Here is a 24,777-nt window from a genome sequence, read left to right on the forward strand (position 1 = left end):
AACGACAAAACCCACTCACGAGCACTCACTCATGCCCAATGTGACGAATGAGCTGAGCATGCGTGAGCCAACGGAAAGCGGAGCGGTGAGTGAGTGAGTATGAGTGAAAGGAAGTCAACCATTGCCGACGTCAAGAATCTGGGATCCAAGTTCGTACCCCGCATGACTGGAAAGACTTCTTCAGCAGCATACTGATGTAGTATAATGTGTGTGTGCGCGCGCGCGCGTGTGTGTGTTCATTGTACGACTGGTGCTTCACGTGTCTATTATTACACGAATGGAGAAGGGAATCAGATGGGAGGAGATTTTGAAGGCAGCGTAGTGGGAAGTCCCTTCGGTGGTGGCTGTAGGACGACCCCGTTTTAGCAACCAGAAACGGGGCCAAAAGACGGACAACCGCCACAACGGGTGAAAGCCACTTTCGCTTCACAACAGGTGAGCCCTTTCTAAGATGCCTTCGTAATGCCGCACCGCGACTGCCGCAAGCTGGACTCGATAAGCTCCTAGGTCAGTCTAACTCACCGTTCATATATGCGTCGATACAGGAGACCATGTTCGGTCGGTTGGCGTTATGGATATTATTCTCGTTCATTGTGATGGTGAATCGCGTTTGCTCGACTGAATATTTGGATTTTGAATTGTCGACGAAGAAGGAGCACAATGGAAGCCGGCTACTGCCTAATTCGTGTACAAGAAAAGACGGTGGCAATAAGTGGACTATTTCGTCGAATGCGTAGATGGTTGATTTCTTTCGTTTTCTGCCAGAAAAAAAAAAAGTGTGCTGGAGCAAAGAAGCAACAAAATAGGAATAGCGGTGAGGCAGCAATAGAGGATGACAGTGCTACATCGAGCACGATTGCCAGAGTAGTTGACACGGGTAAAGCCTCACATGTCTCCTAGACGCCGGGGGCAACGTTGCTGTAGGCAGTGCGTGCGTTCAGCATTGTACTCAGCAATTTAGCTTTATGCGTGCATCTAGGCGTTATCGTGCTAAAGACAACGGTGGATTTTGAGTGCAGCGGATAACACGTAAGCTGTTCCATATTTCGTAAAATTGGCGCAACTTGGCTTGGAAAATTTACAGTGTCATTTGTCATAGTTTGGCATTGTCTGTCTGTATTCGAGTTTGTCTGAGCACAACACGTCCTGGACCGGGTATAACGTGCACGTGCTTCCTGTCACGAATAGTGCGTCTGAGTTGATAAAATCGCACAAAAAATTCGGAGACAGATACAGTTGTAGCCAACCCGGTCCGAACATTCGGGTCATTAGCACAACATGTCCTGTACGGGGATAACTTACGGGTGCTTTCTGTTAGTGCGGTTAAGCGGCTAGTGCATTTGAGTTGCAGAATCGCACAGAAAATTCCGAGGCAGATACAGTTAAAGGTAATCTCGATCCGAAAATTCGGGTCATGAGCACAACGTATCCTGCACCTGGGATAACTCGTGGGTGCTTCCTGCACGGGTAATGCGTTCGAATTGCAAAATCGCGCAGGAAATTCGCAGGCAGATACAGTTGAAGCCAATTCCAGTCCGAAAATTCGGGTTCCAGAAAGTACTGCAGAGGTCTAAAAATAACACAGAAAAACCACTTTCGACTTTTCTTCGGGATCAAAAGTTACCATTAGCGAATCTTACAATCTCAAGTAGCCCGTAAAATATTCCGCAAAAATCAAGAAATAATTGCCGCTCAAGTTCAAAAAAACCTTAGATTTTCTACCGGCGATATCGCATTACAAAGTTTTTGGTGAGTCGGAAGGTGCTCACGATGACAGTTCCGAAAACACGACAAGCCAGCTGGCTTATTTGAAGTGGCCGACATCACGCCGCTGATTTGTGATTTGACATCTTCCGTCATTATACCGTTTTCACGTGACTTTTCCGAACTACTGGAACTCCCCGCGAACTCCATGCAAAAAGCGGCCACGCGCTCCTTCCAGTTTCACAAAACGAGTAACTTCTTCCCTGATCATTACAGGCGTTACAAGATTACGAATCGTCAGCGAACGATGCAATACAGGTCTAAAACTTAGCCCCCCCCGTTAGCACCCCCCCCTTAGGTCTCCTTAGCTGGCGTAATAATGCTTTAAAATGACTCCATTTTTACGCCCCAACACAGGACGTTTGCACTTGACCGCCGAAGCAGCCGTTTAACACACACAAGGTTATCCCGCCCGCACCGACGGATCTTCGCTGCGGAAACGCGTGGCTTTCGAGCACTTCCCGCACCGATAATCTAGACAAACATTTCGGTTGACCGTTCAAGTGTATCCCTGCTGCGCTGTCGTCAAAGACGTTCAGTCCTGCGGTGATGTCTGCAGCGCAGGAAAATGATCCCCGTTATGCTTTTTTCGGAATAGAAGGAAACCCAGGAAAATGGGTCAGTGGACCTCGATCGGAAAAAGTGTCTTTTTCGCAGCTTTCACTCTAACCACAAAACTTTTTGCCTAACTCGTTACGGAAATGGCTACTTTAAAATAGGCCGCCATTCTTTTTTTTTTTTTTTTTTTTAGAGTCGGTGCACCCGTCCGTCACTTGCGAAAGCACTGACGTTGTTAACTCTTACAGCTCTGTTTTCGACGAAAGCGACAACGCAACTAAGGGCTAATAGCGGGCTTTCAGCAATGTAAAAAGTTGACTAGCAGAGCAGCCATGCGTTACGACGTTGTAGGACGGATGGAACGTTCGCCGGTTTACGCGTTGAGAGCTCGACGTCGGTAGGAGTAGCGACGTCTCTTATCGTACACTCTCTACTCTTCCACGGCGTTCCTATAGTTCTGTAAGGAAACGACTGGGCCGCTATAGCTTTGCTAATCAATTGATAATAATAATAATAATAAAATAAAAGTCAACGAGTATTGCGTTCTTCCACGAATTTTCGAAAGAACCCCGAAAACTTTAGGGTTTCCGATTCTCAAAGCGTACACGTAACGCCACTGGGAGGTGTGGCGTTTGTCTCCACAGTTCGCGTGTCCGCTCTCCGCCCCAAAGTTGGAAGACGACCAGCAGCTGGTTGATGATGATGATGATGATGATGATGATGATGATGATCTAGTGGCTGTACCCTTTGTAGCGGGCATGGTGAGGAGAGGGCAGTGTTACCAGACGTGTTGGTATAGCTCCGGTCAACCTTAATAATAACACCGGAAAAAATGTGGTCTCGTTCTCGAGCGCAATTACAGCAACCCTTGGTGCCGTTAGGAAATCTTAATTTAACAAAGTTATTCTGTTAGTTCAATGCGATGTGTTTGTTCAGTTAACATTCCCCCAGTGCCCCAAGGTTGGCCGGTATACCGCGCTGGAAAATGAGACCGAACTTTTTTTTCAGTGTTATTATTAAGGTTGACCGGAGCTGTACGTTGGACACTGCACGACGCCATATTTCTCAAAACTAGACATTTATTGTGTGATACTTCCGCGTTGTGTATAGAGAAAAAAAAAACATTTGGGAGGATACAGTGTAAGAAACGTAGACGTAGACTGCAGTGACATAAATTCAGGGGGGACATATTCATAAATTGAATGGATAAGTTCCGTCGACCATCGTGTTACTGGCGCCTACCACCACGTTTATCTCCCGCACACCGCTATACGAGAACTTCGGTGCTACGAGAATTACTTTATGCGAACAGATAACCCACCACCACGCTTTACTGTCCGTGCTTGTTGGAGCATGACTCGATCATCTGAAGTTTTCCTTGATCGAACGCTTTTGTCAGGGCATGCACCCTAATTGTGTAAGCAGTCACGCGGTCTCCGCAGCCTGAAAGAGGTTATTCGACCGACTCCCCTCTTATACGTGTCGGACCGCCTGTAACGGACGCAAAATGCGGAGAGCGGAGCTATTATAGAAAACCACTGTTCTTGTATAGTAGAAGGCTTTTTTTCCTGCTTAGCGCTTGCACCGTGTTGTGCCACCACCTTTTCAGAGTTCATCTGACACCACTGGGGCTTAGCAATGTACGATGCCGTAACACGGGGCTCACTGTTGCTTTTATAGAGAATGAAGCCCTGTACCCTGGTCACCATTTCGGGAGTCGCCCTCGTCGTGCTGCTCTGCGCCATCGAGCAGGGTGCAGAGGCGACGCTCATTTTACCCATTGTCATCTACAAGAAAACGCCAAAGCAGTGAGTATTCCCTCCACACCCACATGCGTATGAACGCTCCTTTGTATAGGTTACTACATACCTCACCATATGTGCACGGTATAAGATTGATACGGTCTCAGATGCCTAACCATCGCCTCTTAGCGACCACAAGGGCCTCCACGGCCTCCTACAGTTCATCAACCTGGATGCCGTGAAAGGTCTTGTCGGACAGCTCATCAACTTCGACGCCATCTTAAAACTTTTGTCGCCCACGCAAATGACGACAGCCAGCATGAAGAGTGACACGCCAATGATGATGATGATGGACGAACCGCCCACTCCTCCCATGACGCCCCCGGAAGAACCCCCGGAAGAGCTTCCGGCTGAACCAACAGCCGAGCCCGCGACTGAGATGCCCACCGAGTTCGCCACGCTGCCGCCCATTCCGACCACTGCTGGTCCCGAAGTGGAGATGAATCCCGGAGACGAATGCGATGACGGCAACCTTTGCCCGCACAAGGTGGTCACTGTCCGTCGTTACGTGGTCCGGTCCTACCCGTGTGTGGATGAGTGGTGCTCTCTGTAGTGTGAAAGGGAGTCGCCGCCGGTGAGTGGTGAGCCCTGCTGGGGGCCGCCGCCGGGACGCGCATGCTGCCAATGTTGCATGTGCAGGAACGTACAGCATGTGGATGCCGCCTTATGTGTGCACGGCTTATGTGTGTTCTCGCTGCTGGACATGTTAAATAGTTGCGTGCTTAGTCAACGTCCCCTTGTTCCTTTTTGTGTCTATAATTTATATGCAGGGTAGCGACTTGCGAAAGCCCCAGACGGGAAGATATTCCGTCGGACATGGAGGATAACAACATTTTAGCTTTTGCCTAGCTGGGCGCCTGTCTCGTCCTTAAGTGGCCTCTTGAAAAGACGTATTAGTTTCGGAAGAGGAAAAAAAATTTGGAATGCGTGTGCGAGCCATGTTGTGTTGCCCCCACGCGGTGCACATTGAAATGATAGCTGAAGCCTCCCTGGCGCTTTGTTAAATAATTATATCAGTATCACGTATGCTGATGTACTATTAAGTTTCCGATCGGTGGGAGACATGATGCATGAGAAAGTGAGATGTTCCTCTACACACACCTACACAAACTGTGCAAGACCTACAGCGTTGAGCGGGTCATACAGATATCATAAAGCTTTCTTTTGTACATCGAAGAAGAAGGTACAGCCGCGTTCTAAACTAACAGCACACGGAATGTCTAGAAGTCGACGGTTTCAAAGTTACCGCCCATGCAGTTAAGGTGACATGGTCACCTACATTATATGCATGCTTGCAATTACAGAGCATGCTGGAGTGCATAAAGCTCGATGGGTTTGTGTTCATATTATGAATGCTGACCGTTGGGCAGACGTAGCACCTTACAGTCCCTGAATGCAATGCTAATGAAGGCAATGCTAAACACCTTCCACCAAGTAACCGTGCTTGTTGACGTGCCTGCAAACAAGAAGTCTCCCACATGTTGCTTTGTCGAGGCTGTCATGTTTAACACACTGTTAACCTCCACTACTGATTGCTTGCTTGTCGTTAGCAGAATGCGAAGAAGGGCAGCAGCGGATCCATAGACAGATTTCTTTTGAGTGTTGCAGATCATTCGCGCTACAAGAGGTCAAGAGCTTTAGGGTTCCAAAGAAACAAGACGTCGTCACTATACACATGGCGCAAAATATTGTTTGGGGCTTGAGCATGCGCAGTGACGGCTCCTTATTCATTTAGGACCCTAAGGCATTTGGGTGGCCTACTCTAAAATTGCTTACCGTCTGTTATGTCGGTTATCGGGTATTCTCTGATATCAAGACTACTGTCAATATTTCATGGTGTTTTAAGCTGATCCCCTCAAAGCTATTATTAAACAAAATTATGGGAATGGCAAGGCAGAGATGAAGCTTTTATAGCGTGGTATCAGAGACGCTCTTTTCGAAAAACGTTTCGAAGCCGTGTGGTAATATAGCTGAGGGGGGCATACCCCGACCCTAGTCAAGAAACCCCAGCAATGGATCCGCTGCTGAGGACACCTTCCAGGAGGCCACTGTTCTAACGAGCGTTCTTTTCTATCCTCTACGCAGTCATATTTTCCTTCCGCTGCCTCTGCCTCTCCCCGTGCCCATCCCCATCGTGAAACCGAAGGTCCTGCCGCTTCTCCTGCCCAAGCTTCCCCGGATCGGCATCACGGTACACCTGCGAAAGACTCCAAAACACGTCACCCATCACCACAAACCGCAAGTGCTTCACGTGGATCACGTCGACCAGCACGACCACCACGAGGAGCTGCATCACCAAGATCACTCGGACCATCAGGTCCATCACGACCATCAGGCCCATCACGACCATCAGGACCCTCAGGTCCACACGGACCATCACGACCATCAGGTCCATCAGGTCCACCAGGATCATCACGATCATCCGGTCCATCACGACAATCACGAAGAAGTCTACAAGGTGGAGGACCATCAGCATCAAGTCTGGAAGAAATCTTAGCCCTAAGTAACGACACAGTTCTTACTACACTCAACGGCACACAGGCATCTGACTAACAGCAGCAGCAGGGCAGCCCATTAGTCCCATGCCTGCGACGTTTCATCCTGCAGGGTAACGAGTTCCAAGGTGGTTGCTAGGGTGACGGTCTACGCTACTGACGGCCAAGTGCAACAGAGGTGGACGCTGCGCGTTAAGACGGACAATGTTGACTTTGTAGCGCTAGATAAAGTTGGTACTTCGAGGAAATGTGAGCGTTCGGTGCGGTGCACTGGCGCATGTAGCTGGCGAAGTACGCCGGCAGTGAAGGCAGCGAAGCGTTGGAAGAATAAATGCACCTGTTTCTTTCAAGTCTCATCGTTTCCTTTTACTTGATACCACCCCTTCTTCTCGAATGGGGTAGTCAGAATAGGGTTCAAACGGTTAAGAGCATCTGGTTGCATAGTCGTTCCTAATCTCTTGAACTCTGTTGTGACCAGCGCCTTAAGGTAGCCTAGATGCGCGGCCATTAGTAAACAATGCGGCTCGTATTGCCATTACGGAAGAATGTATCGGGCTATGGCGAAACTATTACAGTGGTTAGGTTGACCGCTTTCCACGCCGAGACGGAGAGGTGACGCATGTTCGAGTCCTCGCACCGCCTGTGCTGCCTGGGGTTTTCCCTGAATTTTCCAGCAGACTTTCCGGACGAATATCGGCACAGTTCCTATTGAAGTCGGCCCAGGATGCATACTAACCCCCTGTCCACTCACTTCCGTGCCGCCAATCATAGCCACAGTTGCTTTGCGGCCATAACAAGAAATTTCTAATTAAAAAATCCCCTCTCAGAGATTCAGTATACGCAAAACGCAAATGCACTCGGTGAACATTACGATTGGTTTGAGACTAACATCTCCATTTTTTTCTCTTTTACCAATCAATCAATCAATCAATCAATCAATCAATCCACATTATGTGTTTCCAGGAGCGTCCGAAAGGACCCGAAAAAACTTTCTCAAAGTTTGGAACCCCTCTAGAGTGGGTGACGTCACCGAGATCTTTGGTGTGTGTGTTCTAGCAACATCGCGCGTCTCCGCTCGTCACCCCACGTTGGAAGCGTTACAAAACAGCCAGTGGCGGTATAGGAGAGGAGATGAAAATCGACCTTCGAGGAGCAACGTACCCAGACTCGTAAATAGATTACCCAGAAAAAAAAAGCTTATCAAAACTAGAAATTAATTTTATGTTACTCACGTTAAATTTACGTTTATTTTATTCTGAAGACACGAGATTTAGCCCGAAGCGGCATTTTAAGGACAGAGCCAGCGCCTCCGCCGGTGAAACTGCCAGATAATTCCTTCGAATACCACGGGTTCCTGGGTGCTCGATGGTTTACCCAGTAAAATATTGATGCATGCACTTTCTTTATTCTGATGTTGGCGTGCAATATAATGAGTGCATTATGGAAATGTTTTGTTGTTTTTGTTTTACTCCTGTTAACGCGTTATGCGCACCTAAAGCTATTCGTGACCAGTTGTTGGGACAGATACCCGTAAGCGATAAGGTCGGAACACGACTTAGTCCCCCATGTGTTCTTTCTTTCTCTCTCTCTCTCTATCATCATCATGATCAGTACACGACCGTATACTATTGCGTTTCTAGTAGCAAAATGCCTCCCATTTCTTCATGAACACAGTTCGTGTCGGAGATCTACTTGTGTATTCCAGTTTGGCTTTTAAGAAGACCATCGGAAGTATCCTTATCGGGACATCAATGAACAGTATTTCCGCTTCCGTTGTGTTCTCGTATTATCTCCTCGCGTTATCTCCATATCCTCATCGAACAGGTAAGAGTCAGAGGAAGCACGGAATAGAAATATATATGTTCTCGCCATCTCCTGTGGCCGAATGGCTACAGTATGACCGTCCGCTTCGACGAGACGGACAGGTGTCGGCACAGTTGCGAAGCCATCCCAGGAGACACGTGCTTTCATAAGCCGCGTATTCTATACCTCACCTAAACTAACGACAAATACAAAAGAGGACTGATGGAAGCTACGAAGTGGAACAATAACGTGAACACCGTATTTTAGTAACGATTATTGGACCAGACAACGTGTGTAAAAAATCCTTAGCTCTTCATTTTTTCGAGAAACTGCGAAAGCCATCCTCCGAGGTAACCTGAAAATAAGATTTGAAGATTTTGATTTGCCTGTGGCAGTCATGTCACACTGTTTCGAAAGAGTGATTAGCCTCCTGATGTAACATCCACCAAGTGCTCTAGAGCGGCTGGCTATCCCGGAGGGGTCAGCGTCTTCACTTTTTCCTCCTTCACCCCTCTCTCTCTCTCTTTATCTCTGTGTAGACATCATTCTGTCTGAAACGCGCGGGTGAGCCGTCAGCGCCGAGGGCACGCAGTCTGCCTGAAAGACTCCTCCTGTCTCAAGACCGTTGGGTCAATGTTGTATACGGAGGTCACTGTTAATAGCAGTCTGTCTATGGGTATGGGGCGGCTTTTCCTCATAGCCATAACTGCTCCTCTTCTTTGTTTTACCTTCCCTCTCTTTTTGTTTCTCCGTTTATTTCTCGTGATGTGAAGCAGTCAGTCGTCTTCACGTCTGATGCTTCCGTTTTTCTTTTCTTCCCGCAATGAAACAAAATCGGTTATTGACATTGGCATTGTTGCAGTTGTGCGTCGGAGACGGAGCGGTTTCTTGTCCTCTTACTAGCGTACTGAATTATTTGAAAAAGTATCAAGAATGAAAATCCTCCAGTTCATGTCCAGGAGGTCTTGTACGTCGACAGGCAATCTTGTTGTCTTGGTTTTGTGCCACTTTAATAATCGTTGCTGGTTGTTCTAAATCCAATAAATAATGGTATGCAGTCTTCTGAGTAAGGGGCATCCGAAGAACCTCTCACTACTATAGCAGTGGCTACATCGTCTGCTGCGGAAGTATCCATCTGTTTCTAATACTCAGTTGCGTAATAGTTAATTACTTAATCTGCATCCAAGAATTGATTGAACTGATTGAACATTCAGCTTGATAACGTTATCAACGCAACTAGTTAACGATGCTCACACCTGACAACCCGCAAATGTTGCAAAAGTCACACGTATAGTTGTGATACTGGCCATGGAAAGCATCAGGGATGAGGATAGTGTAGAGGTGAACCCTGAAAGTAGATGTATTACGCAGAAAGAATCGCATAGCCTGCAGCATTACGTTTTCTTCACCGACATAACGGGATTTTTTTTTTTTTCATCCATCAGATACACGAAACGCGAGAGGGGGGGGGGGGGGGAATCCAACCGTTACGATGTGGAGGTGTTGGAAAGTGATCGAGCAAGTTCGTCGTCCAGTTTCTCGGTCAGGCGGCCGCACGAAGGAAGTGCTAAATTTAACCTTATTCCGTCGACCGGCACCAGAGGGCCGACGCCATTTTGTCAACATTCGATGCCTGCCGCAACGCACAGGTGAGTCTCCCATGTACTTCGTCCGGCGCTTCGCCGCGCATCAATAATGGCAGAGATTGCAGAAACGCCATTTGTGTGAGTGCATCGCTGCCGGAACTTCAGACAGGTAATCGTACAGCCGACAGTGCCCAATTAACCGTAAGGTGTATAACGATTGCTAGAAATTTTAGCGCTCCAGTTTTGCTTGATGAGAACCGATGGTCCTGTTGATCAACGTAGCTAGTCGGGCGCGTCGGAATCGGAGCGAACTCATTTGTGGCCGTTCAAGACTGCGCCCATGCGACGAAATGCGCAACGATGTCGTGGGAACATTACGACAGTTGGAGCAACGCGGTGGCAATGACCTGCGCCTACTTCTGAATGGAAAGTCGATTGTCATTTACTGTCCCCGATTCAATGGCGAAAAGCCCTCAGGCTCCGCTCGGTTGGGTTGATTCAAAAAGAGAGAAGAGAAAAGAAACTCCAGAAGTTCCAATGACTCGACAAAGACGCGCGGTGCTTCCATGAGGTGCAAGACGATCCTTTATATGCTGTTCCTCTGCATGAGTTCTGATTTGCAGTAATACAATGTTCCGGATGGCCGAATGTGCTGCGGGAGCTTTTCTTCATTCCAGGACTGGGTCGACAGAACTAACCAGCTCGATCAATGATTTTCCGTTGACTGTTTGCCAGGTACTTAGAATCTTCAACTGCTGTTCACTTGAGCAGTGCTGGATTGAGGATCCTGGAGACTAGTCCCCTGCTCAGGTCGCGTAATCACAAGGCGCTTAGAGTCTTCGTCCAGTGCTGAGGCCTGCTAGATTAGAGGCCCTTCTGCTGCCAGAGCGCCACAGAGACGCGACGTGAAGCAGATCGGTCGTTTATAGTGCTGGGACTCGCTCCGGATGGACGATTATAAAACGGTTAGCCGGAAGAGGCCTCTTCCTCGGTTAAGGAAGTATTCTATTACGGGTACTCCGCCGGAACCGTCCGTAATAGCAACGTCGTTCTCTACGACGCACACGCGATTACAATAACGCTCGACAAGTTGAGTGCTTGCACGCATCGGTGTCATTTTGCGTGGAGGGCGTTTCCGCCATACTTTGTTCGGTGTACTTTGTAGGCGAAGTTGTTCTCAGTCGACGGTATAGGAGGCGGCGTTGGTGTCATTATGGCCCGGAAAGAAATACGTAATAGCTCGCAGCAACCATAGGAGCACTTAGCCTTAAAAGTCGCCTCAACCATGCTGTGTCAACGTTGCATGACCTGTGAGAAATATGTCCTGCAGTCTGCAGTCGTCTGTCTTGATGCCTGCTGCCCAAAAATAAATCTCACTTGCAGAAAGTGCACAACCACGTAGATGCAGACTTGTAGTATACGGAAGCTAAAGTGTCAGGCAAAGAGACGCAGGGGGTGTTCTCTTACTGGGCCCAGTAGGAGAAAGTCTTGGCTCGAAATATCGGCTTCTTTTGACCTGAAGCTTTTGAGACCTCCACAGGGACCCTAGATTTTTATTTTTATTTTTTATTATTTTTGTTTTTCGACGTGTTAGTGCACGGTATGTCTTCAGAAGGCGATTGCATTTAGAATGCCTGTTCGCACAGCGAACATTTCTGCGCAGCATGAATGCTTATGACTGCTGCAAGGGTATCATTTCTCTAAGCAGTAAACAAAGCTGGGCGAGTAGGCCACAATACATCAGGGAACAAGGGAGACATAAGGGAGTGAAGGTGGAATAAGGAGGACATGCAACACTATCCTGTCTTATCGGTGTTCTGGGTCCGCCTTTACCCTCTCTCCTGTGCTACCATCCCATCTCTCCTCTCCCTCTTTTCCCCTCCCCTGGGTGCACCGAGCCGCCTCTACAGAGCAGGCTGACCGCACCTTTCCCCTACTTTACCCCACCCCACCCCACCACCCCACATTCCCCAGTCTATCATTTCTAGCTTATTGTTATAGCACACTACACGCAATTCCTTAACCGCAAGTGTCCGGGAGGAAATGCTTGCTTCTAGCTAGGATGAGACAAAGAACGTAGTAGTTCGCTTCCGGTGAACAGTGTGTCTCAGACAGAAACGTCGTTCGCGTTGCACGAAAGAGGAGGAGGACCAGTGTCGCGACTGAGTCGTTCCGCACCAGAAATGTGCGCTTCCTCCCCCGAACAATCGACATATTTCGTGGACTGTTACTGTAAGACCAAAGGTGGTAGCACGCGTTCCTGCAATTAGGGAAAATTTTGGGTGCTCCGCCATGCGTGGCTCCCCAACGCTTTAAATGGACGCCTCTTGATGCCGATGGCGATTGAATGCAGGATGGTGGCACAGACAACGCTGTTATTGTTGCTGGTGGCAGCGGCAACCAGGACGGAAGCCATGCTCCTGTCCATGCTGCTCGGACGAAGACCCAGCTCCCTCTTACCAAAGCCGTAAGTAGTGTCGGGAGTAGTAACATTTTAAAGTTTTATTTATTTCGTCATTATTAATCAACCTCGCAAAAAGGCTCAGTACGTAAAATATAAATCTTGTTAGTGAACATTACGCGCTTCCGAAGTTTCGAAAAACACACCCACGCGGAGTCCCCAAGAATACGTGACGTCATCGGGAGCCGGGAGCTTCGCTGGCTGCCTTCCAGCAACAGCGCTCGTCTCCGCTCTCCACCACAATTTGGAACAGATGCCAGCAGCAGGGTTGTCAGGTTTGGGTGCCTTGCGCCAAACTGGCTACTTTCTGACTGTCGTGGAGCCGAAATTGGGGCGATGGCGACTTGGCTATTTTCTGGCTACTTTTGTGGATACTTCTTCGTACTGCATTTGGGACTCCTGAGCACTGAAAGAGGGATAGTTATCATCGTGCACCATATAATGCAGAAGTACGCACAACGCGTCCATTCCAGCTTCTCTTGACCATTAGCCTTCTCTCAGTCGGTACGATGGCCTTCGGACTGTTTTGTTTGCGTGTTGACGTTCTAGCATGTATGACACCTGCACACCACTGGCTGCAGGACTGGCTACATACAAGACAAACTGCTTACTTCGCGCTACTTTCTCAGGGCGCGACGGAGTCTTTCCGGAATTTTGACCTGGCTACCCTGCCCAGCAGCTGTGGGTGACGAGGAGACGGAAACTGACCTACGATTAGCAGCGCTGCCAGGCGCATTGATAGATTGGGCACCCAATGACGTCATACTTCACAAAGCTAGGAAACTGATTGTACTACACTTCCGCGTCGTTCAGAGAACAATATTAATGGGAGAATATACCGGATGCGTTATCATAAATTGTGTAGGATCACGAGACTTTACTTCGTAACTCAGCACTTTAAACATCGTTTAACTTGGACGATTTGGCTCTCGGTTTTATTCCAGCCTAATTTCGAACACACGTCCGATCTTTTATGCTGGAAGGCGTGAACGTGTCTTTTCTTTTCTTCTTCTTCTTTTTTTTTTTTTTTTCGCACGAAATCTAAAAGGACGTGTTTTTTGAGAGCAGACGGCGAGGCGCGACCACGTCACGCTCAGGAAAAGCGAAGCGATACGCAAAAGTTCCGTCTTTCGTGATTTTCCCATGGTCTCCTCATTTTCTTCCTGCGCGACATGTCCTCTTCCTCCCGGAACTTCGTTATTCCGTGTTAGCGCCGCGAAGCAACTGTGGTTATATGAGCGGGCGTATACAGTCGTGCGCAGATGGAAACGAGGACAGCAGGAGGGGGCAGAAGAGGAACAGGGGGGTTAGTTTGCGCCTTGGGCCGACTTCGGAGGAACTGTGCCGACTGTGTTCGTCTGGAAGGTCTCCCGGAAAACCCAAGGAAAATCGCGGACAGCACAGCCGGTGGAGGGATTCGAACCCGCGTCACTTCCCCCGTCTCGGCGTGGAAAGGCCGATCATCCTAGCCATAATGCCAGTGGAGCTGGTTTATAGACGAACCAAAGCACAAACGTTTCTCCTCGGGGGAATGAACGATAGTGTAATACCCGGCCTGTCACACGGCAAACCGAATGATAGTCGCACCGAATGTCGTTTCGTTTGTCTTACATCGAGCTGCACGAAGAAAAACAGAATGTCGTTCGCAAATGATGTCCCTGGCCACATTCAGCCCACCAACGTTCTGGCCTCAAAGCTCTCTTCACCTTTCTGGATACCATAGGCCTTCGATCCTTATTGTGAAGGGGTTCATTATTTCATTCCCCGCATCACCACCAGCAATGAGGTAGAGTATCGCCCCTGGCGATGAAACTCCCCATTCAGCATCTTGCAACAAAGTTGTTGTTTATGTCAGTGTCGATAATTCGGACACCAGGGCCGAAAATATGCGGCATTATACATGTGTACAAGAAATCGAGGACTCCGGTAGTTTCCGAACTGAGTTGAATGGAAACCAGGAATAGAAGTGAAGCTCGCTGATGCGCGGAATGAATCTGTATACGTTACATTCTTTCACAAAATCGTTGCTATTTAATCGTTGCTTTGAAAGACACTTACGGCTAAGTACCACAAGCAAAGACAACTAAGAAGCCTATATCTGCACCGCACTTGGCAACGTGGCGACTGGAAACGTGGGTAGTTCTCCGAAAAACAATCTTTGGCCTTCCTTCCTTCCTTCGTGTCAAAATTTATCAAACTCGTGATAAAATATTGGAGTACAACTTTTCATTCGTCTTTCATTTCTTCAAACGATTTATCGTTGTTGCTGTTGTTTTTTCTACATCTCTACTGCGAGAGTACGCTGCCGGTGCTAGAGGGAAATGCGAAAGAGTTCCCCGAGTTCATTCACTGGGCGAATATCATCCGCGCATGTGATGCCATTTGATTTCATCGTTTAACACGAAACGAATGGCATTCAGTGCGAATGTCATTCGCTGCGAATGACATTCAATTTGCGGTGTGACAGGGGTATTACCTTGATAGCAACTCAAAGAGGAACGGGATTCATGCGTTGCGCCGTTCGTGACTTATGATCGATGGAATAAAAAAAAAATCGAGATTTACATCTTTCCTCTCCCTCACTTTCGCAACAAGCGCAACAATGCGGAGAGGCCTTGGACTGGTCTCCCCAAGCGATCCCGCGCGACGATTGGACGAATCGTTTGAGGAGACCAGTGAGAGCGCGGTCCGCACTGTCGCCCTCCTTCAGAAGGAGAAGAAGAGGGAAAGTGTGCATTCCGGTTTCAAAGATTGAAAGAAATAATTTTGATTTTGTCCGTCGATATATTTTGACCATGTATTTTTTTTAATGCATATCTGTACCTCGCCACAAAGAAAAGTACTTTTTCAACAAGCCGGCTTGAGACATTTCACGGTCACCTCAGTGTACATGTGGCCAGTGATATAGGCAGTTCCATTGTTGCATCTCAGGGGGTGTTGGAATTCCGTAGAGGACAGTAGAGGAGCGTGATACCCGTATTTGCTGGCTCTTCCTGAGGTTTTCGGCAAGTATTTCGGGGGAGAGGGTGCTGTAGGATCTTTGGGGAGACGTGATACGGGTGTAGGGGAGTGGTGGAGAAATCCTTGCGACTCAGTGGCGTCGCTAGGAGAGTGCGGTCCGCACCGGGTGACGCAAAGGAAAGGGGTGACGCGCCGCACCAGTGCCAATCTTTCTCTGCGGCCACATGAGAAGCCCTCTCCGAGCATGTGATTTTTTTTTTTTTACCTGTGGTACGTTACTGTTATTTATCGCGTACAGTGTGTTATGGAAAGTGATCTATTATATACGGGGAGGGGCCGGGCGGGGATAGGCGAGTCCTGGTGACGTCAATGATGCGACTAGACCTGTAAAGACGCAAGCGCTAACCAGGTTCTCCTGTTGCCAGCATCATCAAGGTATACAGGGATTTCGACTCGGACAAAGGTCTCCGTTCGGGCATCAAGCTGGGCATCGACGCTTCATTCGGCCATAATAAGCACAAGGAAGAGGAACGGTACGAAAGCCGCGGATTAGGTGTCAAGTACGTCAACCAGCACGATGACTACAAGCTACAGCACGGAGACTACGACCACCACAGGTACTCATTAGCTCGTTTACTGTAAAATATTTTAAAGGAAGTTCCCGCACCGCGATGGACGAGTGTGATAAACGATGGCCTCAAACTTCAGGCAAAGTATAAAAGGCCTTAAGTTGTGCTTAGCACTATATCTATGCTGCTTAAAAGCAGCTGCATCATTCAGCACCGTCTCAGTCAAGTTTAGTGCTGCCTTCTGCAATGTAATTAGAGATCGGGGAGTCTTTTTCTTCTTTCCTTTTTAGACGCACCCTGCACAATCTGTTGGTATAATTACAACGAACACTAAAGCACTACCCATCTACAGGATGAACTATAAGGCGTTGTTCCTTCGTAAGGGTTTGTTTATGAGCAGATAAAATGGTTAAAAAGCAAGCAAGCTGGTGGCTAAGACCCATGACGAAAACCCGAGACTGGGAAAAAGACGAAAAACAGACGAAACAACACAAAGTCTCAAAACTTTGTGTTGTGTCGTCTGTTTTTCGTCTTTTTCCCAGTCTCGGGTTTTCGTCATGGATGTTGATGAGCTTTATGGTGGTGGGAAACCACGCGCAGATGGGGTTCTTTGAGTGAACTGCGTCTTGGAACGGCACTGTGGGATATGTGCATAAGCAATATATCCTGAGCAAACCCCAAATTTTGTCCCTATGGCATTCTTCTAGTCAATACATCGCCGAAAACGAAGTGTTGCCGGTTTCAAGAGCGCCTTCGGCAGCTACCGCTAGTAGCGCACGTTAGTACAGCACAATGGACGAAGTTGGCTACGACACATTCTGAATAGAACTAATTCTCAAATGACTCTGATACATTCTGAAATCGCGTAGGAAAGGATTCTACGCTCAGTCAACGGATTTTGCGCGCACTTTACGGGTGCCTTCTGATAACCTGTCTCACGCTGGAAGAAGCAGACAACACTATAACGATACGTCTGCTGGAGCTGTCGTCTGCCGTAACTGAAGCTTGATGTTGTATGAAGGCGTTTCATGGACTGTGGCATAGGAGAAGAAGTTTTCGATGAATGTCCTCCTCTATACTACCTGTACCAGTGGCTTTGCACAGTGGCGTAGCCAGAGAGGGAGGTTTGCCCCCTCCCCTCGAAATTGTATCTTTTGCAGTGCATTTCGGAGATGGGAAAACGAGGGTGAAATCCACTGCCTCATGTATGTAAAGTACAAAATATATTGCTGGCTACGCGACTGGCTTTGCAGGACAAAATGCATCGAAACCAAATTCGTGTCGTCTGCTTCGTCTCGTCCCTAGCGGCGAGCGTTGGAAACGCTGTCGAAGCCGGAAACGGCACTGCCATTCAGTGAGGCACTGACCATAAGAACATACTGTAAAACCCGTTTATTTCGCGAGCCTTTAATTTTTGCGAATGTCGCGAAGACACATATTCGCAACCACAAAATTTCGCGAAATCTCGCACTCACCTTTGCACAGTTGTAATTTTCTGTCATCAAATGTGACGGCACGGTATCTCCCCCTACGCTTCATATCTTCAGCGAAATTTTCGCGTGCCCTTACAGCTCGCTAACTTTTCTAATTCGCGAAATTTGCGGAAATTGGGGGTTCGCAAAATAAAGGGGTTTTACAGTATCTATAGACAGAAATTAGTGTTTCGTTCTATAGTCGTTTTATTGGGTACGTATTCGAAGCTAACGTTTAAAGTGGTACTGACAGTCGAAAAACGTCATCTTCTTGGGCGCCCAACCGTCGTCAGATACATAAAACGATTGTAACGTTTTACAACTAAACACCATGTACACAGTAAACTTTTTTACACTTTTTTGGTGTAAGTGGCTTGTCCCATGGCGCACACCTTTTTGGTGTTGCTTTTACACTCAAATGATGGGTGTTTTCTAATACACCCTTTAGTTAAGTGTATTCCTAATAAAACACTGTTATAACAGGTGTTTAAAAACAAAAACACCTTTAAAAGGGGAGTATTCTGTTGAAAACACCTTTTATGATGGAATTATTTATTTGCAATTATTCCTTCGCAAATAGTGTAATAGAAGCTTCCGCGGCCGCATACCGAGACCACTGGCCGAGACACACAGTTCGACGTTCTTGCTTCTATGGGAAGCAGCACCGTGTACACGGCAGACTTCCAGCAGTGGTTCCATCGTAGAACCTCAACCGGAGTGCAATGCATCACAGGCACGCCTCGTTAGCTTCGTAACACTGTGGGACCAACGTGAGTGCAGAGGCATGAAGAGACCTCGGGCACCCTCAGTAGCCTATATTGGCGTGTCGGATGGATCATATACTGAAATAAAATTAGTTGGGGAACGTTCGTTACATGTGGTGGGGCGGGAAACGTTTCTAACGGTGTCAGGAATGTGTTTTTGCAATTAACACCCACGTTTGCAACGAGTCAAAGGTATAAGCTAAATTTCTAATATCCCTCCCTGTCAAATACTGTGTTTTTAACTCAGGCTATCGTCTATAATGCGATTACTTGCTGAGCGGAGCGGTGAAAACAACATAATTTTTCTCTCACGAAATAAAACACCATTTTTTACACCATATTCCCAATTCAAGTGGGGTGTCAAAAAGGTGTATTCGATGGTAAACACCTCATTCAACACCTCACTTTACACCTTTAACGATCGACATAGGATAAAACGTGGTGTATGTCCCCAAGCAGCACACAATATTGGACCCATATTGGCTGGTCATTGGCGATACGGGTCCAATATGGGACCCGTTTCGCCAAGATTTTCCCCATATTGGCTGAAAATGGGCAATATGGGCCCCATATTGCCCAGTTTCAGACAATATGGGGAAAATCTTGGCGAAACGGGCCCCATATTGCCCACTTTGAGCCAATATTGGGAAAATCTTGGGAATATGGGCCCCATATTGCACGCGTACACCCCATATTGACTGAACAGGGTACGTAGCCGTGTTGCACAAATGCCCAAGCAGCACAGCAAGATTGAACGTTGAAGCGTGTGAAATACCCTATTCACGACATCGTTACATTCAACAACTTCCCGCAGATGATACACATTGTTCAAAACAGTCAACGTACTTGGCATTCCCAACATAAAGTTCGCTAGAGTTCGACACCTCAACATTCCACGTCTTGAAAGCCGCCGCCATCTTCCTTCGCGATGCCAATGCCAATCGGTCGAGCCGACTGTGAGCAAGCGAGTTGTTTGAGCGTAATCACGCGTCCTACAACTAATGCGCATGCGCGACAGCCCGAACGGACGTTTCATAGGGCTAAAATGTCGCTGGGTGCTGTAATGGTAACGAAATTGCGGCAGGTCAAGTAAAAAACACAATGTTTGATAAGAAGGGATGGCTATTCTGTAAAGTTAGGTGATTTCAAGTTGCTGCAAGCAGTGTAAATTGCTCTGGCGTGTGTCCGTCACCGCCACGAAAGTGTTTCGCTGCTTTGTATTGTCGGAGCGGGTGTGGCAATTGTTAGTCCGCAGAATATTGCGATCCCAATGAAGGCTTCTGAGGGATCTTAGGTATTGGCAGTTCTGTGGGACTGCTTGTGATCTTCAGCGCGGGCGTAGCACCTGTTCTTCGTTTTTTTGTGTGTGTTTGGGCAATGCCGTGTTTCTTTCCTTTTTTTTCGTTCTTTTTTTTTGAAAGTGATGTGAACGTGGATCAATTAGATCTGCAGAAATAAAAAAGCAAAAATCATATAAAAGTAGTGAATATTATACAGCATAATGCTTTATTATTACACGGGCTCCCCGTAGGTGTTATCACAGAAATATTGGCAATATTGGCGCAAAATGGGCTTGCCAATATGGCCAGCCCATATTGGTCCAATATGGAGCCTGGTTGCACTCCCCATATTGGTCCAATATTGGCAGCCCATATTGGGCCAATATTGGCAATCTTGGCAGCCCATATGGGTCCAATATTGGACCAATATTGGCGTGCTGCTTGGGTCGATATTACACGTTTAGTAATGCTCTTTTTGCACCGTTTGCGGAATAGAAAAGGGTGTTTTTATAAGAATACACCTTTTTTGAGCAAATAAAGGTGTAAAATGATTTACTGTGTAGTTTAACCAGTCAAACTGCATGTAACATACGAGGGCCCATCTCTGACCACGCGATGTCATACTTCGCAGGTACCATAAGAGCCCCTCAATCACTCTCGAGTTCCCGTCCGGCCCGGAAGACAGCCACGACAGCTACAGGTCCACCTACAAGACGTCTTTCCCAAGGGAACCGACATCGTCGTCGTACAACCTCAAACCAGCCAAGCCCCGGCGCCGGCGACCCCCCCCCGGCACCCGTGGTCACCCACATGTCCGTGATCACCCTTCCATCCGAGATCACCCTTCCATCCGAGATCACCCGCCGTTCCGTGATCACCATTCCAGTCGGCAACACCCATCCCACCGTGACCAACCACTCATTCGCATCCCGTCATACCGCAAGGAGCTTATGGTCCCGTCGTACAAGTTTGGACCCTACAAGGGACACTCGCTCATGGGATTCACGTACGACAACTCCGAAAAGGAGGCGTACGCCAAGAGCTAGAGACGACACCCTCGCCCATGTGATCTCATTTAGAAGAGGACCGCTTTGCCCGGCAGTGCCCGACGGACGGTGGAAATTTTGACGCCCCCTTTGTACATAGACCTGCGTGCAAGACGACAAGATGGTGATATACGCTTCTTTGCACGCAGACCGCGCGACGCCCTTCGGATTTTAAATCCAGGTTTTTAACTCTTTATAATTCGGGAACACCAGAAGGCCGCATCGTGAACATCAGTGCTTTTGGGATGGAATCTGGTGTTATTTGTGATGCTTTGCTCCAGTCCTGGGTAAATTGCTGAGACAAAGTTATAGTTACAGTTAAACTGGAAAAATAGTAACCCAGTTACAGTCACCCTGTTTGAAATGTGACTAGTTACAGCTACAGTTCCCACGTTAAAGTTAACTTAGTTACCTTATGGTTACCTTTTAAGGGGAAAATCTGAATAAACGTAGCTCCCAGAAACTTTGTTTTAGCACTTGTACTGTGTCCTAGCATAGTTTTACCTTTTTCGAAACAGAGGATTTCCCACGTGCCCTAACAGCACGGTGGGAGTTAGTCCTAGCAGTAACTAGTCACTGCGGAAATAATTAGTTCCAGTTACGTCGTGTTCAACTTCAGAAGTAAAATATACCTAGTCCGTCAACAGCATACGCGGTTGGAGATATAAGAAAGCGCAAGAGCGCGCCAGGAGAAATACTGCAGCGCCACCATGCAGCGTAGTGTCACGTGGCCAGTCTTAACAGCCAATACGGAAGCAGAGTGAGTGTGATGGGTTACATTATCTCGCGGAGCAGCGAGCGTGACCTCTCTGTGTCCAGCCAGCGGCGCAGTAATATTTTGAGACCTGACTGACTAGGTTTCTTTTCGTTCTTAACCTGAACACGACTATAGTTGCTACCCAACACTGCTTTGCTCTGCCCGGCTCGATGACACGGAGGGTTCTGTCGCCTTATTATGGAAAGCATCGGTGGAGGGAGCTTCGCCAACCATTGAGCAAACATTTCACTGCATGCAAGGCAGGAACAACTTCTTCTGAGAACAAGACAAGGAGGAGAATGTTCTGAACGGGGAGCCTACGATGTTTTTGCCGTAGCGCAGAGGCGCGGCCATTTGATGGCCAGAGATGGCCATCACAGCTGCCATAGCTTGCGACACACTGCAGACACTCAACATTTTGTGAACTCTGAGTTCCATATCGCCACGCATGTAAAAAAAACACTTTCTTTCCCTTCTTTCCCGAATAAATTTCTTCTCTCTCATATTTCTCTAATATTCGATAATACGGACGGCTCGCTTTATTGACAGTTCTTGTCGGGGATAAAAATGTCTATATGAACGAAGCAGGACTAAGTCCTTTCCCATGACACTGGCCATATGAGTCCCCTTTTTGTACTGTAGGTTACAGTAACGTAACGAGGTAGACAGAGCAAAGGAAGTGTTACGCAGATAATTCTCCTGCTTGATGGCAACACGCAGTTGGTTCTCTCATGCATCGTAAGCTTGAGCGCCTCATAGCCTTTGACTGGCGGGCTCAACTCGAGATAGCAGACGAGTTAGCATTTGCCAACGACATCTTATCCGATGTTCCTTTAAATCGTTTCGTTACTTACAACACGAAGTAGGTGAGGCTCCCTCAAAATTTGCCGTAAGCGGGGAAGGCAGGTCCGCGTTTGAGTCTTACGGCGATTTCCAACGAACCCAGACCCCACAGATCGTGGTCAGAGGTGGGGTCACTTAAAGAGACGGTCACATCCGTTCCAGCCGATTTCGAAACTATAGTGTGATTTCATCCCTCCTGGACCATCAACCACGGTATCGAGAATCCCACGCGAAATAGTGGCTTAGTTTCAATGTTATTCGACGAAATAGATGACAAGAGCAGACGCCGGAGGTTGAGAGTATTCCGGAATTCCCTTTCTAGAAATATGAGAAAGCGTCACTCCCTAAGAACCAATGAGGGCGCGACCTTGGGAAAAAGAATGCCGCGGCAGTGCTGGCGTCTCATAGTGCATAGAGTTAACGGGCGCCTGGACGCCCCTTTCCGGCTCTGAGTACCGTCGGAGCTTCCGTGCCCGCTGAAGCAGTCCTTCAAAATTCCTTCATTTAATAGACCTGTACCTGTTTGTAAACAAATGACGTCATAGTGTTCGACAGCGCAACGAGTTTGGTAGAGTCGAACTACGTTCAAAGCTAGTGGCGAACAAGGTCGCGCACGAAAGCCGCGGTCTTGAGGGGATTACGATGGTCTCTGAAAGGGACGCGACCTTCCGTCCTACTTTTCTTTCAGCGAACAACTGCCCATTCCTGGAAACCAGCTCTCCTTTTCCGATCTGTTTCGGTTTCGGTCTGTCTACCAACGTCATGATGACGTTTCTCGGGTAGAGGTTTATATATAAGCATTTTTCGCACACAAAAACAAAAAGCCAAGCAGATTGTCGGCCGATGCCGATCACAGTGGTATGGTTTCATAGATACGTTTCTGGATGCAACAGTCAATCCAATCCGATCCGATCCAATAGACTCCCAGCCAAAGACAATGACGTCGGATGGTACAACAGCGCCGCCAACTTGGTAGACTGGAACTACCACAGCGAAACAAAATTCGGTAATTATCAAGAACGCACAACAAAAACTTTATTTTGTTTGAGACGATGAATGGTGAATTTCATTGCCACAAGAAAGTCACATTAAACTATAGCATTTGATATTCTAAGAATTCTATATGATTTCTTGCATATTATTAGTTGCATGGCCTTGTTCTGTTTCAGTGTACCGGTAGCCCTATCTTTTCAGTAACTCTTTCTAAAGATGGCTACCGGGCAGTGATGGGCTATGTACCTCAAGATTATACTTAAAGTAAAGTACCAAGTACCTGGCATGATTAGTACTTCAAGTACAGTACAAAGTACCCAATTTCAAATGTACTTCAAGTAAAGTACAAAGTACTAGGCAAAGTACTTCAAGTGTTCATCAAGTACATTGCGAATTTGATTTGTATCACTTTGCATTTCACTGTTTAGTATATGTGTCTTGCTTTTCTTGCAAAACTTTAGCGGGCATTCTTGATAAATGCTCTAAAGCCAAGTCCTAGGTTAAGTGCTAACCCGTGAATATGAACTTAATCAGATCATATAATTTGCAGTTACATGTAGAGAGGTAATCGGTCATCTGGGCTGTGATTATGTTTCATACAGTGAACCCTCGTTAATATAACCACCTCCGTTCCCGCAGATTCTGATCATAAAGCGAATTGTCATAATAACGAGAAAGCGGTCCGGTCGGGACCAGAGAGTATGCACGGCCGAACAAAACGCACGCATGATGCTGCACAATTCATTTAACAAAAAAGTCTGTCAACAGTGACTGCTTGGTGTAGCTTGCAGTGATCAGCTTTTCTAACTGGACAAGAGTGCTATCAATCACGCGAACATTATGAATGTCATCGTGTTGCTCAAAAGCAATAAAGCAACCTTCAGTGCTTCACTGGCCTCTTTGGTAGTGACGGCCGGTCACTGTCTTTTATGGTTTTTCTTACTTTAGCAATCCGAGAAGAGGTATGAGTAATCTCGAAGTCAACAACGCCTGGAGTCACCCTAATCATTTGTGACCCAGTTTAACTGTGTCACTTTGTTCATGAGCAACTTAAGCAGCCACTCTCAGAGGCGCCTGACGCTGTCATAATAACGGGAGGATAATGCATGTGTTTGACCCCAGCTGTGCCCAAAACTCTCGGTCATAGTCCGATAAGCGGAATGTCATATTAACGAGGAGGTTCTACATGGCGAAGAAACCGTTCCCCAAGAATTCGGTCATAAAGCCTGAATGTCAGATTAACGGGGGTCATAATAACGAGGGTTCACTGTATACCCTAACTGATCAAAGATCACCCGCCTAGTGTGGTGTTCCGGTACTAATCTTCTGCTATAACAGGCCAGGAAATTTCAAGGGGAAAAAAAGTACAGGCCAACAGAGATTATATATTTCTGGGCATTCCAAGCTGCTTTTTGAAATACAACATGTTAAAAAAATATATGAAGAAAGTAAAAAAGGATGAAGCACAATGTAAACCATCATTTTTATACGACTGTGATCTGCAGCATCTAATCCATGTGATCAATTAAAAAAACGTAAAATGTAAAAATGAAAGCATGTGTGTCTTCCAGAGTGTTCATCATGTAATGCAATCACACATTGTGATATAAAATGATTATTAAT

At 47.3% G+C, this 24,777-nt stretch overlaps 2 protein-coding genes across 2 annotated transcripts in view; one reads left to right on the top strand and one right to left on the bottom strand.

Annotated features, from left to right (window-relative positions):
• The window catches only part of LOC135388202 (rho GTPase-activating protein 18-like), a 75,324-nt gene that overhangs the window by 18,055 nt on the left and 32,492 nt on the right, over window positions 1-24,777 (bottom strand). The gene's annotated exons all lie outside the window — the stretch shown is intronic.
• LOC135389954 (histidine-rich glycoprotein-like) lies at window positions 401-6,865 on the top strand. Its single transcript, XM_064619993.1, has 3 exons — window positions 401-435; window positions 4,003-4,130; window positions 6,210-6,865. The coding sequence occupies exons 2-3, from the start codon at window positions 4,006-4,008 to the stop codon at window positions 6,619-6,621; spliced, it is 537 nt and encodes a 178-aa protein (XP_064476063.1). The 5' UTR covers window positions 401-435; window positions 4,003-4,005; the 3' UTR covers window positions 6,622-6,865.

This window comes from Ornithodoros turicata, chromosome 3, assembly GCF_037126465.1.
Source record: "Ornithodoros turicata isolate Travis chromosome 3, ASM3712646v1, whole genome shotgun sequence".
NCBI classification, from domain to species: domain Eukaryota; kingdom Metazoa; phylum Arthropoda; class Arachnida; order Ixodida; family Argasidae; genus Ornithodoros; species Ornithodoros turicata.

Excerpts from the sequence above, each read along its gene's own strand:
- LOC135389954 (XM_064619993.1), top strand. The coding sequence starts at position 4,006 with ATGAAGCCCTGTACCCTGGTCACCATTTCGGGAGTCGCCCTCGTCGTG. Across the intron at positions 4,131-6,209 it reads TACAAGAAAACGCCAAAGCA|TCATATTTTCCTTCCGCTGC; the intron begins GTGAGTATTCCC and ends TCCTCTACGCAG.